We start from the raw sequence: 16,576 nt of genomic DNA on the forward strand, positions 1-16,576 counted from the left end.
TGGGTATACTTTCCACCTATATTTGGTGTAGTCTCATACATGAGTCTTAGTTTTGCTATCCCAGTTTCTCTGTTTTCATGTAATAATCTGGAGAAATTCAAAAACTATACCTGCCACCATTTTGCCAGAATCTGCATTTGTTTTTAAATTATGACCCTATGTAGTTAATTTTTACTCTCTGTACTCCAAGTACTTCCAGCAACTATGAACACAGCATTGACTTTAAAATTGACAAGCACCCTCCCACACCCCCACACCCCGCCCACCCTATTCCAGCCCTCCTATTGCATTTTGTGTCATGTCATTGCTGGGATAGATCCCCCAGCTGTGGAAATACCATAGGCAAGCCCTCTCTCGTGGTTTGAGTACAACCTTGGCTCCTCTCACAACTCCCCACTCCCATCTGATGAGAAATGACTGATAGTTGTCAGTGCCAGGAAGTTAGATGCCAGGATGGGCCCTCGGGCTGAGCAAGTGCTGAGAACGGGGGTGGTGGGGCCGGCCCCCTCACAGGACACGCCACACAGATGGGTTTTTTTTTGTTGTTGTTGTTTTTTACCAGAGGGTGAACAGCTTCTGGAAGGGAGCCCCTGGGTGTTGACAGCAGAGGCCCTTCCTTGAATCCTCACTGTCTTGAACATAAAACTTCTCAAGGGTATGAAGTGAGCAAGACAAAGAAACAAGACCAGCTTCCCTAGAATTGTTCCATAAACTTAGCATTGGGTTTATTTTTGCACCGAACCTTTTTCTAAATCACTTATCTAAAAGGAAAGAAGAGAGTCTTTCGATCCGCATTTTTCTCTCATGTTTCTTCAGAGCTCCTGCACAGTACAGTTTTATCCTGGTCCTTCATCTTTCTGGGGCCACCTCACCTGGTTTGTGTCTCTTGGACTTAAATGCCAAGACAGGCTGGTCAAGGCAGGAAGCTCCAGGAAACTTTGCTTCTTGGGCTTGGGCTTGAGCCAATTAAATCAACTTTGCCCTCAGGCTGCCTTGGGAAGTGACAGGCCTAACAGCCTGATGAACAAACAGTGGATGTGCCGTCACACTTGAGTTACACTCTGTTTAAATTCCAAAATCAACTGACTCACAACCCCTATTTTCTGCGAGAGGGAAACCTTCCAGGTACCAGAGACGATGGCTGGAATCCTGAAGGGGAGGTCTTTTGACTTTTAGAGAAATGACAGATGAGAAACATCATTAACACATCCTATCATTTGAGGAGAAACTTTTAAGTCCAATCCTATGGAACATATTAGAATTACAAGCAAGTGGGAGCCAAAGGCATTCAAGAATTGATCTTGGGTGAGTCAAAATATATCCTGTTATTGTGAGACCACATTACAAACACAACCTGAGAACGGGCCATGCTATTTCACTCCCTCCCACAGAGCACGTTGGAATCAATGATCCTTGAAAGAAGAAAACAGAGGAGGGGCGGTGAAAGTTGGCAAGATTGTTTTTCAGCACTGTCATTTTAGGCTCACCCTATCAGTAACATTTTCTTTGCTGCCACCCTGGTTCTAAATGGTAAATATAGATTAGTTCCTTTCATTTCCTGCTCAGCTAGTTGGAGAAAGTAACGGACTTTGCCAACCATGCTTTAGGGAATGACAAAACTGATTATATTTATTCATCTTTCAAAGCCACCCAAAGCAGAGATTAGTTTTTTAAAAACATAGCCATAGAGTGCAATAGTCTACAGTCATTAAAAATAATTAGATCTACATGTACCAATATGGAAAAATAAACTGGCTATATTGCCAAGTTCAAAAAGCAAATTGGATATATACAGAATGACCCAATTTTTGTACAAGGGATATATGTGTGTATGAATATATTCCTTCATACCTACACACATACTCATTCTATATGTAACTGACTACTGAATACAAAGAAAGAAATCAGCAAATATATATAGCATATATTATTAAACATATAAATATACTCATATATTAGACATATATTTATATATTTAATGTATAGTATATATATCATATACAATAGTGGTTATACGGGTACATCATAGCTTGCCCCCTAGAGAAGCACACCCTAAAATAAGGATGTGCGTGTAGTTTGCTGAGGGAGAGCCCCAGGAAACAATGGTGGGAGAAAGGCAAATGAGAACCCAGACAGAAAGGAAGAAAATAAAGAACGTGTTATTAAGTGGGTTACCACGGTGGACAACCAGAGCTCAATCCCATGGAAAAACCTCAGGAGACAGTACAAACCACGCCTCAGACACCCCAGCCAAGGGGTGAGAAGTGAGTTTTCCCATCCCCGGCCGTGATGGTCTAAGGTCGCCAGGACATCAGCTCTGCCGGCCCTGTAGGCTTGCCGCACGTGTGCAAGTCGATAGAAGCCCATTGTCTACAAGTAATAAGACCGTGAGAGCCGTGGTGCTACGGTGAGATACCTGCCACGTCTACCGTAGGGCGGGCTGTGGAAGACTCTCTTTTGACATTATGTTTTTTTCATTGTTTTCTGCATATCAGTGACATTTTAAAATCAGGGGGAAAAACTGTTCATAAAAATATTCACCAAAATGTTAGGTTTTCCAAAGAAAAAGAGGCTTACCACTAAGCCAGACAATATACAGGGAGGTCAGGGATCTCTCCTCAAAGAGGGCCTTCCACCTGGAAAACGTCTGCGCCGGAGGCCACCAGCCCTGGAAACGGACTCACCTGACATGCAGGGTGGGCAGTGCCGTGAGGAAAGAGCCGAGACAGAGCACCTTTGGACATTTTATTCATTGGTCATAAATACCATCTCATGAGCAGCAAGTGATCAGGAATAATGTCCTAGCACCTGGAACTTGACAGTCACAGAGCACTCACTGTTTCACCACCACCAGCCAGAGAACTCGCTGTGGCTGCTCAGGCGGCTCCCCGATCACGCGTTCAGCTTTGTGGGGCCCCTGCTTCCGGTGCAGCAGGTTTATTCTTGGCTCATTCTCAACAATTTTTAAAAAATCATAAAAGATCAAGTGTTTGCAAGAAAATATCAAAGAGGATAAGAAGATTTTCAGGTCTTCTTAGAGTCTCAAAGTAAAAAGTAAATAGATTACTGAGTAGGAAAGGAGAGGAGTAAGGGGGAGAGGCCAGGGGCTGCCGGGTTTCTCCCTTCCCCAGAGCACTTTACAAAAGCAAACACCAGGGAGGGGTTAATGCCGCCTGGAGATGGGCTGCGTCTCTCTGATGAGCCACTCGAGCGCTTCCTGGCGGCCCTGCCTCTGCAGTTCCTTCCCAATCACGTCCCTGCAGGTCTGGTGGTAGTTGTTGAGCCAGTCACACTACAAGAGGGACAAGGACAAAAAAGCACAGGGTGTTCACCATCACACCTTTACCAAAGGCTACGCAGGCAGACAGGGAGGGCTCCCCGTGCTGAGATCCCAGACGGGAGTCAAACTCTTCCGCCCTGCTCAGGGACAAGGGACTTCCTTGTGTCTATTTCCCTAGGAAGAGGTGGGATGAGGCCACATCACTTATGGTGGAAATGCTCCCCGAATAGTCTACTACATGTGGATTGGCAGTGACTGTGAGGGGACCGTAAATACCCAATGGCAGCCATGGCCTTGGGCTTCCAAGAACAGAGAAACCTGTGACCAGGTGCTCCTCCAGCAGGACTGTGGGAACCATACCCAAAGGCCATTAGGAGAGGGAGGGGACAGGGGTCTCATAGCTCCTGCAACCCCACCCAAGTGGCCTCATTCCCCTACACCTGAGCCATCTTAGGGTGCAGGGGTGGAGAGGGAGGGCCTGAAAAATAGCCCCTGGGCTGCTATGAAGGCTTCTGCTAAGGGACACGCCCGAAGCTGGCCTGCCAACCCGCTGAGCTCCTATCCTGTACCCACTGACAAAGCTGAACAAGCTAGGCTGTGGGTCTTGGGAGCTAGGGCCAAGGACTCTGATACTGCAGGGTGGGGTAGGGAGAAAGCTGGACTGCCAGGCTCTCAACTGAATGCCGCCACCACATCAGGAGATAAAAGAGGTAAAAAGGAAGAAGGTCGGGCAGGACTTGGTGCCTGAGGGCAGGCTGATCCACTGGGTCTGATGGTTCAGGTCCCACATCTGTAAAAGGGTGAGACTGACCCCTAGTTGGGGGACAGGGTGGAGGCTGGAGTGAAGTAAGTTTCTACCAAGAGGACAACAGCCCTCTCCCGTCACTGTCCGTAAGTGGGCCTGACTGGGCGCCCAGCTGCAGCGAGGCTGGCAAACTGCCACCCCCATGGGTGTGGTTGTTGTGATGAGCCAAATGCCATTAAGGAAGGTAGTACTGTGACAAAATCATGGGCTCCAGGGACTACTGTCTGGACCAGGGACCAAAGCCCAGCCAAAGGGGTCAAGATATGAGAACAGACAAATGGGGTGATGGTGCCAGCTGGCTCTGACCTACATCTGGGGCTCTAATCCCCACGGATGAAAGGCCTACTAGCTCCTGCTGGCAGCTGGGGAAGGGGCAGTGTCAAAAGGAAGCTACGTGCTGAGTCTGCAGCAAGGCCAAGCCGGGCTTCAAGGCAGACTGCCGTCAAAAGCAGCTCAACAGTGAAGGCCGCAGCAGGAGCCAGCCATGGACCACAGCAGAGGTCCCAAGGCCCTTCTAGAAGGGAGAGGAGGAGGAAGAGGGTGTGCAAAGACAGCCTCATGGCACCTGAGCAACCTCCCAAAGGCTCTGCAGGTTCACATCCAACCCAAATCCTCTGCTGCCATCTGGTGACAATACATGGGAGTGCTGGCCCAACCCCAAAACCCCCAAAAGTGACAGTTAAGAGTAGGCTTGGGAGACAGTAAAGGGCCACAACCACGTATTTTACTATCCCAGTGAACAGAATCTTATTGTGGGGTACTGCATCATACTCTGCTTGATATGTTAAATACTACTGTCTATGGTTATCTGTGGAAAATGTTTATGATCCCAGAGTAAGAAGTTATCTGTCCTATAAAAACTAAATGGACAAAAGATAGTTAGTTCAGTGATCTGGGTGTTCAAGGTATAGTAATGAACCCTGGATGAGACGGAGCTATCTGGCTGCTCTGTCCACTGTCACAGGGCAGACTGGGAGTCATGGGTTAATAACACTCTCCTTCAAGGAAACAAGCCCTCCCTTAACCTTCCTCACGCACTACTTCCCTAGAAGTGGGATGTCACATGGGAGAAGTGCCTGCTAATTCGCACGCTTTTTGTGCACAGCAAGGACTGCATGACATAGAGAACTACTTGGCAGGAAGCCATTCCCTTGGGTTTCCAACAGAACCCAGTGACTTATTCCTGGAGAGTGTCTAGCTGAGACACTGGAAGCTGTGCCCAAGGGCCATTACACCAGATTGTTTCTGATGGGACAGAAGCTTCTAAGCAGGGTGGCTCCTATGGCCACGGGGTGTTCTCATCCCCTTTCACCTAAGTCCTCCCCCATGGGGCCGGAGAAAAGCCCCTGGACCGCTGCAGGGACTCTCAGGGCTGAAGAGACACTGCCAACCTTGTGCTGCAGGCAGCTTCCTGTTCTGCATCCGCCTACAAGCTGAACAAACCAGCAGCAGTGAGCCGGTTCGGGTCCTGAGACGGGGAACATCTGGCTGAACCACGGACACTGGTGGGCAAGCGGAGGTGCCCAAGCACAGAGGGAAGCTAAGCAGAAAGTGGGTGACGGTCCTCCATCACCCACCTGTGAGCCAGATATGGCAGAGAAGGCTTCCAGCCGGGAGGCTCCATGCCCAGCTCTGTAGGAGGGGCTCCTCGGGCCTCAGAGGGACTCTCACATAGCGCCATGCACCAGGCCCAAGCGGGCCCCCAAGGATGCTCCTGCCTCAGAGGCCCCAGGGCTGAGGCCAGTGGCTGCCTCGGGTAACAAAAACTTCTTATTTCTCAAGTAATCACCATGCCTGTCCAGCTTTTGGCTCCCGCCAGGCGCTTGCCTTCTGACGGCACTCCTGACCCGCCTGGTTCTGGAATTTGTGTCCTGGCTTCTGTCTCCCTGGCCTGGGAACTATTTTGTCTGTCCAGTGCTGACTGCTCCTGCCCTTTTCTGACCCTTGTCTCTGCTCTGACCATGATCCCTCAAGCCTTCCTCCAACATCCCGAGCCTGCCAGCTCCCTTGCCTTGTGAGCCTGGGGAGCCACCCTAAGATGGGAAGAGGTTTCAAGACCTGTAACCCTCTGAGCTAGACAGGTGATCACCATTGTGCTCCTGCTTTGTGAAGGGTGTCACAGCCCAGAGTGAGCCGAAGAACAGGCATCACCTCTATGTATGAAAACTAGGCACATGAAAATAGATTTGCTTTTCTTTTTCTTAATGTTTCACACAACCGCAGACAACAACCTGCTATGTGCAATAGCCAACAGACCCCACCACCATCTGGTTGCTGTAGGGAAGACACATGGCCCTTGTTTGCTAAACATGTCTCACAGCAGCCATGGCTCCCGCCCTCCTGGTGAGCAATGGCACACGCTTCCACCCAAAGAACTTGGGGGGAGCAGGGCTATCTCTACCTCGAGGTCCCACAAATACAGGACAAGTGCCTCTAGTGCTCAGGAGACCTAGGATCCTAAGACTCAGTTGGCCTGGACCTCTGACTTCAAAAGGGAGAATGCAGTAGAGAACACAAGGGGGCGCTCCACCCCACCCCCACTGCTGCCCTCGCCCGAGACTCGCTCATTACCTCTTTGTCGGTAAGAGAATCCACATCTATCATTTTGGTCTGTATGGGAACCAAAGTCAGAGGCTCGAAGGTCAGGCTCCCCCGGTTACTGAAGTTATACTGCGGGAGAAGGAAGAGAACAGAAGTTTTGACTCCTCCTTACCACAGTGAACCATCGCGAGGCCAGTCCCACCGGTCACAGCCAGCCCTCAGAGCCGGGTGGGACTGGCACCCAAGAACTGACTAGCTGGTCCGCGTTTCCGACAGGTACAGGAGCCATGATGAACACAACTGAGGCCACACTCTCCACGAGCTGCTCTAGGTGCAGACAAAGCCTGTGCCACCAGGAGAAGCCCTACCCAGGGGGCGCTGAGGGGCTCCCAGGAGCAGGGCCACAGGACTGCTCTCCACCATGATGGCGAGGAAGCAGGGCAGGGTCTGGGGCTGTGTGTGTTTGGGAGCTTCTCTGGTTTTGACTCTCAAGACCCTGATGAGGTATAATACCTAAAATCACTTTTTAAACAGTCAAATATGTGGCCAGCCCTGACCCAGCTAGGCCCAACAGGTGACAGACAGAAAGGGTGCCCCTCTGAGGAATATGGGACGGCCTGGGCACGTAGCAGCAGGCTGGGTCTCTGTTCCTGGCAGGGTCTTTGGGAGGGAGGCGAGAGGCGACTTTCAAGAACAGTGACTTCACTGCAGAAGCAGAGCACAGACCCTGCAGTCAGCCACACTGGAGGTGAAGGAAGCTACATCCCTCCACCTGTGCATTTCCATAGTCGCCAATGCAGGAGGAACAGACATGTCTTTCAGGTAAGGCTTAGCACCTAAAGCCCTGTGACCTCAGAGCAATACTGATGGGGGGAGGGTGAAACACCTGTCTTCCTAAGGGCAACACACCTGTCCTACTGCCTGCCCATGAGGCCTAATGTGTGGGTTCCTCGGCCTTACCTGAGAAAAAGAGCCTGGGGCATTTGTTAAAAATGGTTTCTGGGCCTGAAAACTAATTCGGGGTCTGGGAGGGGCCTTTGAACAAGCACCCCCAAGCAGAGGAGACTTCGTGACAAGATGCTGCCTCTAGTAAACTCAGAGCCCCTGACTGAGGCTCCTCGTATTCCATTTCCGGGTCCCAGCTCACTAAGGATTTTCTTTCTGGCTTCGCAGAGGAGAGTGAGTTCCACAAAAGTCCCTGGTGTCAGGGAAAGGACACTCCATTTTGGCTCCAGTCAAATGGCACAGTCTTGGCTCCAAATGTAAAAGTCTTCACCTTCCCCCATTAAGGAATAAAGAAATTTTTAAAAATAAATACATCAATTACTCACCTTGGTCTTCACAGGAACCACTAGTACAACATTCTCAATGCGAATTCCAAAAGCTCCATCTTCATAGTACCCTGGTTCTGAAACAGACCAAGCCCCCACATGAGAAGCGGTCCGCGATGAAGAGGACACACACAGCTTTCCCTCCTGGGGTGGCAGCCCGCCCCAAAGAGGGGGCAGTAGCAGATGAAGGGCCCGCTCAATCCACATGCAAGAGCCCAGAGATGCCCCCTTCTCCCAAGTGGCCACTTCTAGTAAGCACTTGAGGTACCAAAACAGGTTATGAGGTTCCTGAAAATGGGCTACAGAGCAGGGAAGACAGTAACCAGGGACCCGCCAAGTGAATCATGATACATATCCGAGAGGCATGATGATACTGGCATTACAATATATTCACAAGCATTTGGTGATGTTATAGGAAAAGGCAATATATTAAGAAAGCAGAATACAGACAGTAGGTCCAGTATAACCTCAATTTTAAAAGATATATACATATACGAAAGACCAAAAGCTAACATATCACAATATTAAGTCATGTTTTCCCTGGGGTGGTTAGATTATAAATAGTGATTTTTTTCTTCATACTGCTCCAAATGTCTCCCTTTTTCTACAATGAACATGTATCACTTTTATGGTCAGAAGAGGTTGTTTCATTCAAGGTGACAAGGAGGGGAAATTATTTCCAATTTACTTTAAAATAATTAAAATATAAGAAACAACAAGGAGCTTTCAAAGACACTGAGGATCCAGACACACATACAATTGGGGGGGGGGGGGGGTCAGGGGAAGCACCTACCATCAGTGACAATCATGCCTGCCTCCAGGGGCTCATCGGAGAACGTTTTGTAACTGATACCGCAAGGACCCTCGTGAACGTTCAGAAAAGACCCAACACCATGGCCTGTTCCGTGCAGGTAATCCAAGCCAGAATCCCATAATGCTGAGCGGGCAAAAGAGTCGAGAAGGTGGCCTAAAAGACAAATAAAGGACCATTGGCTTTTCAATTTACAAAGCACTTTAGAGATCAGACTTATTATGTTTAGCTCCAGAAGGTGAAACAGAAGCCAGGGTAAAAGTTACTAGAGGGTTCAGATTTCAGCCCAGCACCAGGAAGAACTTTCTAACAATCAGGGCTCCTGAGGAGGGCAGCTCCTTGGCCAGGTAGCTCAGTCTGATGCTGGAGGACCATCTGCCCAGGATGCTGGTGAGGGGATGGTCACCTGCAGCCGGTAAGGGCTGCATTACATAACATGGACGTTCCTTTCCCACTCCCGGGACCCTGGTGTTTCAGAATTACAAAGACAGGATTCTAAGCAGTCTACAAGCAAGTAGGTATATATATCTAAAGTCCAGTGCCCAGTAAAATAAATCCCACCAAAGGTCCTGAAAGAAGGCACTGGTCCAGGGCTGAAGGACAGACAGGAGGTTACCTCAACTTCCACTGGGGCCCTGAGGCCCTCCTGCCCTGCTGCCCTCTCCTAGAAGCCACCAGCCTGTGTCATCCAACACCAGCAGTGGTCAGGAGTGATGCCCACAGCTGATACAAGGACAAAAACCCTATGCCCAGCTCCTTGGGAGGCGCTTTGAGCTCAGTTAGCAGGTCCAGGAGACTCACTCTCTGCAGCACCCCACGCCTTGCCCTGGGCTAGGGGCCGACACAGAGAGGGAAGGAAATGTTCTCCACTCAAACTCAGGCATTTGTGATGCCTGAACAAGAAAAAGCCTGCCATGTGGCAGAAGGAACCACCTACCTTTGGTTCCAGCTGGGAAAATGGCTGCGCTCACAGCTATGTGGCCCTTGAGGACATACGTGAAGCATTCCTGCCAAAGAAAACCCAGGGGACCGTTAAAGAACAGGCAAGGGCACTTCGATCCAGTAGTTTTCTGGTAATGCAGAAAGCCTTGCCTCTGAAGCATTGTTAGGAACACCACGCAGGAAAACAAAGTAAAAGTTTAAAAATCTGGTGGAAAAAAGGATAGTCTTGGTACCAATTATCCAGAAAGTCTTGAAATGAAATGTAGTAAAAGAAAACTGTCAGAGAGATGAGCCCACAGGTCTTCCCCTTATAATGAGCATTCTGACACACTCTACTTCATCTAAGCCTTAGAAAGACTGGGAAGAGTAATACAGTGATCCCTCACTTCTCACAGGTATGATGTTCTAGACCCCCGCCCCGTGATAGGTGAAAATCCGCAAAGTAGGAACCTTACATTTATTTTAGTATTTATATATATATATTTAAGGCTTTATAAACCCTTCCCACAAACTTATAAACTGTTTCCAGTTCCTTATTAACCTTATTGCACACTTTTATAAACACTACTTATGTTCTTAAACATATTCTACACTCTTAAACCTCCGTAACTTTAACAACATACGTATACAGTACCACAAAATCCCACGATATAGTGGAAAAATCCGTGACAAATAATTAAATATAATATTTTTTAAATCCTGCAATACAGTGAGGCCGTGATAAGTGAACCGCAATATAGAGAGGGACTACTGTACTCAGTACTGATGACACTAGCTAACATTACTAAGTTATTCCTCAGTGCCAGGCATGATACTAAACACTGTATGTTTCATCCCAAGCTTCGTGACTGAGCACTACTGTCATCCACTTTACAGAGAGGAAGGTTATGTAATTCTTAAGGGGCAGCACCTGGGCTCAGGCAAGCCTGCTTCAACACCTGTGCTCCTTACCAACATGCTACACTCAGGGGTTACCCCTACTGCCCAGACAATAAAAGTGCTGTCTGGAAAGTTAGTGGCTTACGGACCCTGGTCAGGTAGCTCAGTTAGTCAGAGCAGTGTCCCAATAACACCAAGGTTGTGGGTTTGATCCCTGGTCAGGGCCAAGAATCAACCAATGAATGCACAAATAAGTGGAACAACAAATTAATGTTTCTCTCTCTCTCTCTTTCTCTCTCTCTCAAAAATCAAAAAATAAAATAAAAGAGAAAGTTAGTTACTGGCCAGTAAGGTGCAAAGTCAAGACTAAACCCCACACTCCTCAGTCTGGTCTGGGGCTCTTTCCACAGCTCAAAAAGGGTCACATCAAAGGTGTCTCGACCCAAGGTCACTCTTATAAGACACTGGTGCCTACAAAGAGACAAGGCAAGGGACCAAGACAATGAAATCTGCCCCACTACATAACCTAAAACCCTCCTTCCTTCGATAAACTCCTGAAGGAGCTCCCTGAGATTCACTCAGAGACTCAGCCCACACTTACTAGGCAGTGACTATGACCCAGGAGCTTGCTCAGCTCAGGGAACCTTCACAGTCAGCCTTGGAGGCGGGAACTTTTATCCTCATTGTTATGGATGGTCCAAGTGTTTCATTCAAGGCCATGGAGCCAACAGACCAAAGAGAAGATCTGAAGCCTGGTCTCCAGACTCCTGGCATAGCATTCACTACCTCAGAGCTGTTTCTTCCTTTCCTTGCCAGAAAGACCAGAAACTGAGCAATGTACAGCACTGCAGAGGATTCCTACAGACATGAGCCCATAAACAGAAAGGCTCAACTTGAAAAAAATCTAGATACTTTTTATAAAGAGCATATATTTCACCATCCCACTCCCATCCTGAAAGAGATTTCCTGACTCAAGAGAAGGCCAAGGCTGTTTAAACTTGAATCTGAGCTGCTTTGACCTGAGCAGACAGAATGCTTTTAAAAGTTCACCAATAATTAATTAAGTGAATATCATAAAGCAGATAAGCCTGACTCTACAGTAATGGGCCATTTCACTATCCCACACATAATTTTTACTGATTTATACTCTCTCTTTTCATAAAAGCAATGCTCTTCTGAAGAAAGAAGAGGGCTTCTCAAATCTCCTGCCCCACCTTACCTTCTCATAGGCTGTAGGGGTCCCAAAATGCACAGTCCTGGTCACGTCTGTGGTCCCATCCCTTCCCAAAAGGAAAGGAAAAGTTAGTTTTCAGTCAAAATAAGCTTTTGCTCAAATATGAGACAGGCAAGGATGTGGAGAAATTAGAACCCTCATATACCGCTGGCGAGCTTATAAAATAGTACAGCCACTTTGGAACACAGTTTTCAGTTCCTTAAAAGGTTAAACACCAAAAGAATTGAAAATTTTGTGTGTCCACACAAAAAACCTGTACACAAATGTTCACAGCAGCATTATTCATAACACTCAAAAAGTAGAAACAGCCCAAATGCTCATCAGCTGATGAAAAGATAAACAAAAGGCTGTCTATCCATACAAGGGAATATTATTCAGCAATTAAAAGGAATGAAGTATCGATACATGCTAGGACATGGATGAACCTTGGAGACATTATGCTAAGTGACGGAAGCCCAACACAGAAGTCCATATAATTCTATTTATATGAAATGTGTAGAATACGTAAATTCACAGAGACAGAAAACATAGCTGTGGTTCCCTGGGCAGGGGAAAACGGGAAAGGACCGGTAATAGGAATGGGATTTCTTTGTGGGGGTGGTGATGAAAATGTTCTAAAATGAACATGATGGTTACACAACTCTGTGAATACACTAAAAACCATGAATTGTACAGTTTTAAGTAGTAAATTGTAAGGTATGTGAGTTGTACCTCAATAAAGTTGTTAGACAAAACAAAATGAGACCATGTGTGAATGCAAGGATGGCCCAAGGCAGTGGGAGTGAACTCAGCTAGGCCCTGACACATATGCTCCTGGTCTACAACTCGAGGACTGTTCCATGGGAGACTGCACCACTGGGATTAAGAAGAAAAGGCAGGAGGACAAAGTCAACAGGAGCCCAAGTCCAATTCGTCCTATGAGGACAGCAAGGAGTTTAGTGGACCCTAAAAAGATCCAAATGCAATGAACACCCTAAGCCACACCCCTGACAGAGAAAGGATAACTTTCTGAGTCCTGCTGAAGTTTAGAAATGAACCAGAGTTTACCCATTACCCAAGTAATCCCAACACCCAAGGCTAGGATGTGGTCTCCACACACCTGGCTGAGCTCATTTAACAACTAGGTTCTCCCTCAGCCAGGGCCCCAGAGGCAGTGGGGAATGGAACATTAAAAGGCCTCGTTTGTGCTTAGTGTAGACACCACCTATCCCAGCTCCTTCTCATGGGTTCTATATCAAGACCCAACCGAATCTTGGGTTGTCCTCTGAGAAGCTATTCTAGGGCAGGACTAGGAAAGCAGCAAGACATAAAGAAGGAAATTCAGAAATTCAGGGGCAGCCTTCATTCCTCATTCATTCATTCAAAATTAAACTCCCACTTCACAAGGCCCTGGGCCGCTTGCTGCAGATCCAGGGAGACAGCAGGCAGTTTATGGGCTGGGGCAGAAGACTTTCCAAAGGCTCTGAAAGCTTGCTTTCGATTATTTATTTAGTCTCTAACAGCTTTCAGCCAAGGACTTAATGTTTCTATCAAACAGTCTTTCGTAGGAAGGGAGTCACAACTGGACTATTTCAACTAGGGGTGAAATAAAGGACAAGACATGGGAATGACTTCATTAATGGCCGGTGAAGAATGAGATTCCCAGCTGAGCACTCTCAGCCGGAGCTTGGCTCATCCCCCTACTCAACTGCCTTGACTCAACAGAGTTAAGTTCTACGGCAGCCCCAGTTCACTTACTTGTATTGAGCACCCGAGTCGATTAGGTAAACCTCATCTAGCGACAGGGTCCTATTCGTCTCAGGGACCGGCCTGCAGAAGTTAATTAAAAATTAATTATTCCACAAATGTAAACCCTTGCTAAGTCCGGGAAGAAGGCACACTTAATACTGTTCTTACAACTTCTGTAAGTCTGGAATTATATCAAAATGAAGTTACCCAATAACTTAATTATTCCAATATTAAACTTCCACTATTTAAAGACCCAGTGAACCTATCTCCCCAACTAGGTAAAGAGCTAAGAAAAGGAAGAATAACATGCTTCTTTATACCTCTCTCCATTTGTGTCTGGAACAAAACGGGTATTCATGAGATAATTGTAAAAACTACAAAGATAATAATCAACAGACACAACAGGACCAAGCCAAAGTCTTGAAAACTAGGGAGAGAGTGGCCCGGAGTCACTTGTCCCTGCGTGTGGGGGTCCCAGGCCCCTGTCTCAGCCACCATGTCCCTCCCTCAGTCCTGACCCGATCAGGTGCCTCCCCACTTGCTTCTCAGACCACCAGACAGACAGGTGAATGTCTCAATTTGGGAAAAAAACCACAGGTATTTTTGCTGGGAAAAGGAGTGGATCATGACGCTCTTATGCCAGACTACTTTTTCAAATGATCATGAGGTATTTCTAAAAAGTGATCTCATTTCCTGTGCCTCTTTCCACACGAGATCACTGCACTGGGAAACGCTACAAGGAATGAGAGCAGTCCGAGTCCCCACCCCGCAGCTGAGAGAGGTGCGCCTTCAGGTCCAGGCACCCCACCCCCCCTTCATCAGTCAGGCATCAGGAGCCTCTCCAGCCACACGTGGAGCCAGGTCCAGGACCCTGCTCTCAACAGGCTTGCAACAGGCTCCAGTGAAGAAATGCCAGAGGAGAAGCAAATGTCTCCCCCTTACTCTGACATTTTTTAGTGTGCTAATTATCTGGAAATTCTAGGACAGTATCCAGCCAGGGAATTCATCACCTAAGTTAAACACAGACAAAAGCTGAAGTCCTTTTGACACTTTAACGTCGGAAGAAGCATTCATGTGAGAGAACCGTGCGGTCGCATCTGTGACTATCTCGAATACACAGCTTCAAAATTTGCCCCAAGCCTAAAAACTTGAAAAGCAATTATCGCAAGGCGGGTGGGGAACCTGTGCCCTAGTACAGAACAGTGAGACAGACCAAGTGCTTTCACTGGCTGTGCACATCACAGATGGGGAGCAAAGAACTCAAAATGCCCAACGCAAGGCACAGCCATCCGACTGGGCAACGCAGAAGCTGGGGCCCCGTGGCCAGTCCATTTCCCACCAGCTGACAGGCAGAGCCACCAGTCCTAAACCCAGCAGCGTCCTTCCTGTCTCACAGTTCCGGGGTTCTGGGCTCTGGTCCACAGGCTCATGTGGATCACCTGGGAACAATCCCCACAGGCTGGGGAGCCAGGCTTTAAGCCCACGGGGAGGGGAGAGAAGGTGCTGATTATCTCCCTACACAGCACAGGGTGTTCCACAAACACAGTGACAAGTTTTTTTAGCACAGAGTTTTTTAGAACTAGTGCATCAAGAAAGCTGACGTTATCAGAAAAAGAAAACACACACTAAAAAATTCTAATCATCAAGATTCAAGGGCTATGACTACAGCTTCTGCAGCCTCGGAAAGGAGGGAGGAACAACCAGTTGACTACCTCGTGGAGAACGTCAATATCGTACACCTGAGCCTAGGAGGAGGCTCCCAAAGGCAGAGGCTTGGGGACTGAGAGCAAATAAGACCTTAAAGGTCTTAATTCCCATGTAAGGACACTGTCAGCAGACACACGGAGTGGGCTCTGGGGCCTCTGGTAAATAATGCCTCTCCCCGGCTCAGGCTCCTGCGCAGAAGCAGCAGCAAAGCCAGGCGGCGTGCTCCTCTGCAGGCCTTACGCGTAGTGAATGATGGCACCGTTGGGCCCCGTACTGGAAATCGTCGGGAAGCTCAGGTCCACAAAGTCAGCCTGCTGCCTGAAAAAGGAAGACACACAGAGCAGAGTAACTGAAAAGTCTTTTATTGTGCTGAGAATCAGGGCCCAGCCTCACTGAACTCGCCCAGGAAATGAGCACAAGGTTCATCGGACCCCAGACACACCCTTACCTGCGAAATTCCTCGGCTTTGTCAGCAGCTGAGATCTCTGTCACGCCACCTTTGGGAACCTAACAAGGAAGTTGTTCATAAATTACCTGGTGTGATAATTCACATGGCTCCTACTTATTAAAGAGGATACATTGAAAGCTTGCTTTTCCCTCAGCTCCCATGTCCCAACTGTCCGATGTATAGAGCACAGCTCACGTCTCATCTTTAACAAGGAGGGAATTTCCAAAGGCTCTCACCAAAGCTATCTAAGGTGAAGGATTTCTGTCTAAATTTCCACCCAACTGTTTTAGACCTCGGTATTACACCCTGAAACCTCCCAAAACTAAATCCACCTAAGTTTAAAGCTTCAGAAGCATCCATCCCCTCTAAGGAAGTCATCCTAAATAAATAATAAAGATCAATGCAATGATATTATTATAGGGTTGCTGATAATAGCGAAAAAAATTAAAAACAGCCTAAACATCTAGCCACTAAATGCAATCTCCATTTGGATTATTTCTTAAAAACCTCAAAGCATATGAAAATGCTCACACTATGATAGCAAATAAATATAATAAACAAAACAAAATCATGTTTGTGCACCGACAGACGAGTAAAATGATTTACACAGATGAACAATAGCCAGAGGGGGAAAAAAGACTAACACTGGTGGCAATAAGGGTGATATTTTCTTTTTCAAATGTAAGCTACTTTTAAAGAGTTGTTTATTTAATATTTAAAAGGAATATGATATTACATAATAATGGTACAAAGAAATCACCCACTGTCAACTCTAGAGAGTGAACTGGCAGGAAATTAATGGCCAAGAGTTGATTTAACATAAAAAGGTTAAGGGCTTAAACTGATGTTCCAAATGTATAGAAAGATGTT

General features: G+C 47.4%; 1 protein-coding gene across 2 annotated transcripts in view; it reads right to left on the minus strand.

Annotated features, from left to right (window-relative positions):
* Positions 1-2,731: 2,731 nt before the first annotated feature.
* The window catches only part of XPNPEP1 (X-prolyl aminopeptidase 1), a 55,443-nt gene continuing 41,598 nt past the window's right edge, over positions 2,732-16,576 (minus strand). For both annotated transcript variants that reach the window (XM_090278560.1, XM_090278559.1), the window contains 9 exons: positions 15,707-15,765; positions 15,499-15,576; positions 13,561-13,632; positions 11,809-11,869; positions 9,706-9,775; positions 8,751-8,924; positions 7,958-8,034; positions 6,657-6,755; positions 2,732-3,292 (listed from right to left, as the gene is read on the minus strand). In XM_090278560.1, coding sequence (XP_090134686.1) covers positions 3,164-3,292; positions 6,657-6,755; positions 7,958-8,034; positions 8,751-8,924; positions 9,706-9,775; positions 11,809-11,869; positions 13,561-13,632; positions 15,499-15,576; positions 15,707-15,765 — 819 coding nt within the window. In that variant the 3' untranslated portion in view covers positions 2,732-3,163. The remainder of the gene's footprint in view (positions 3,293-6,656; positions 6,756-7,957; positions 8,035-8,750; positions 8,925-9,705; positions 9,776-11,808; positions 11,870-13,560; positions 13,633-15,498; positions 15,577-15,706; positions 15,766-16,576) is intronic.

The sequence above is a fragment of the Furipterus horrens genome, unplaced genomic scaffold (genome assembly GCF_987537825.1).
Source record: "Furipterus horrens unplaced genomic scaffold, mFurHor1.1.pri manual_scaffold_5, whole genome shotgun sequence".
Lineage (NCBI taxonomy): Eukaryota > Metazoa > Chordata > Mammalia > Chiroptera > Furipteridae > Furipterus > Furipterus horrens.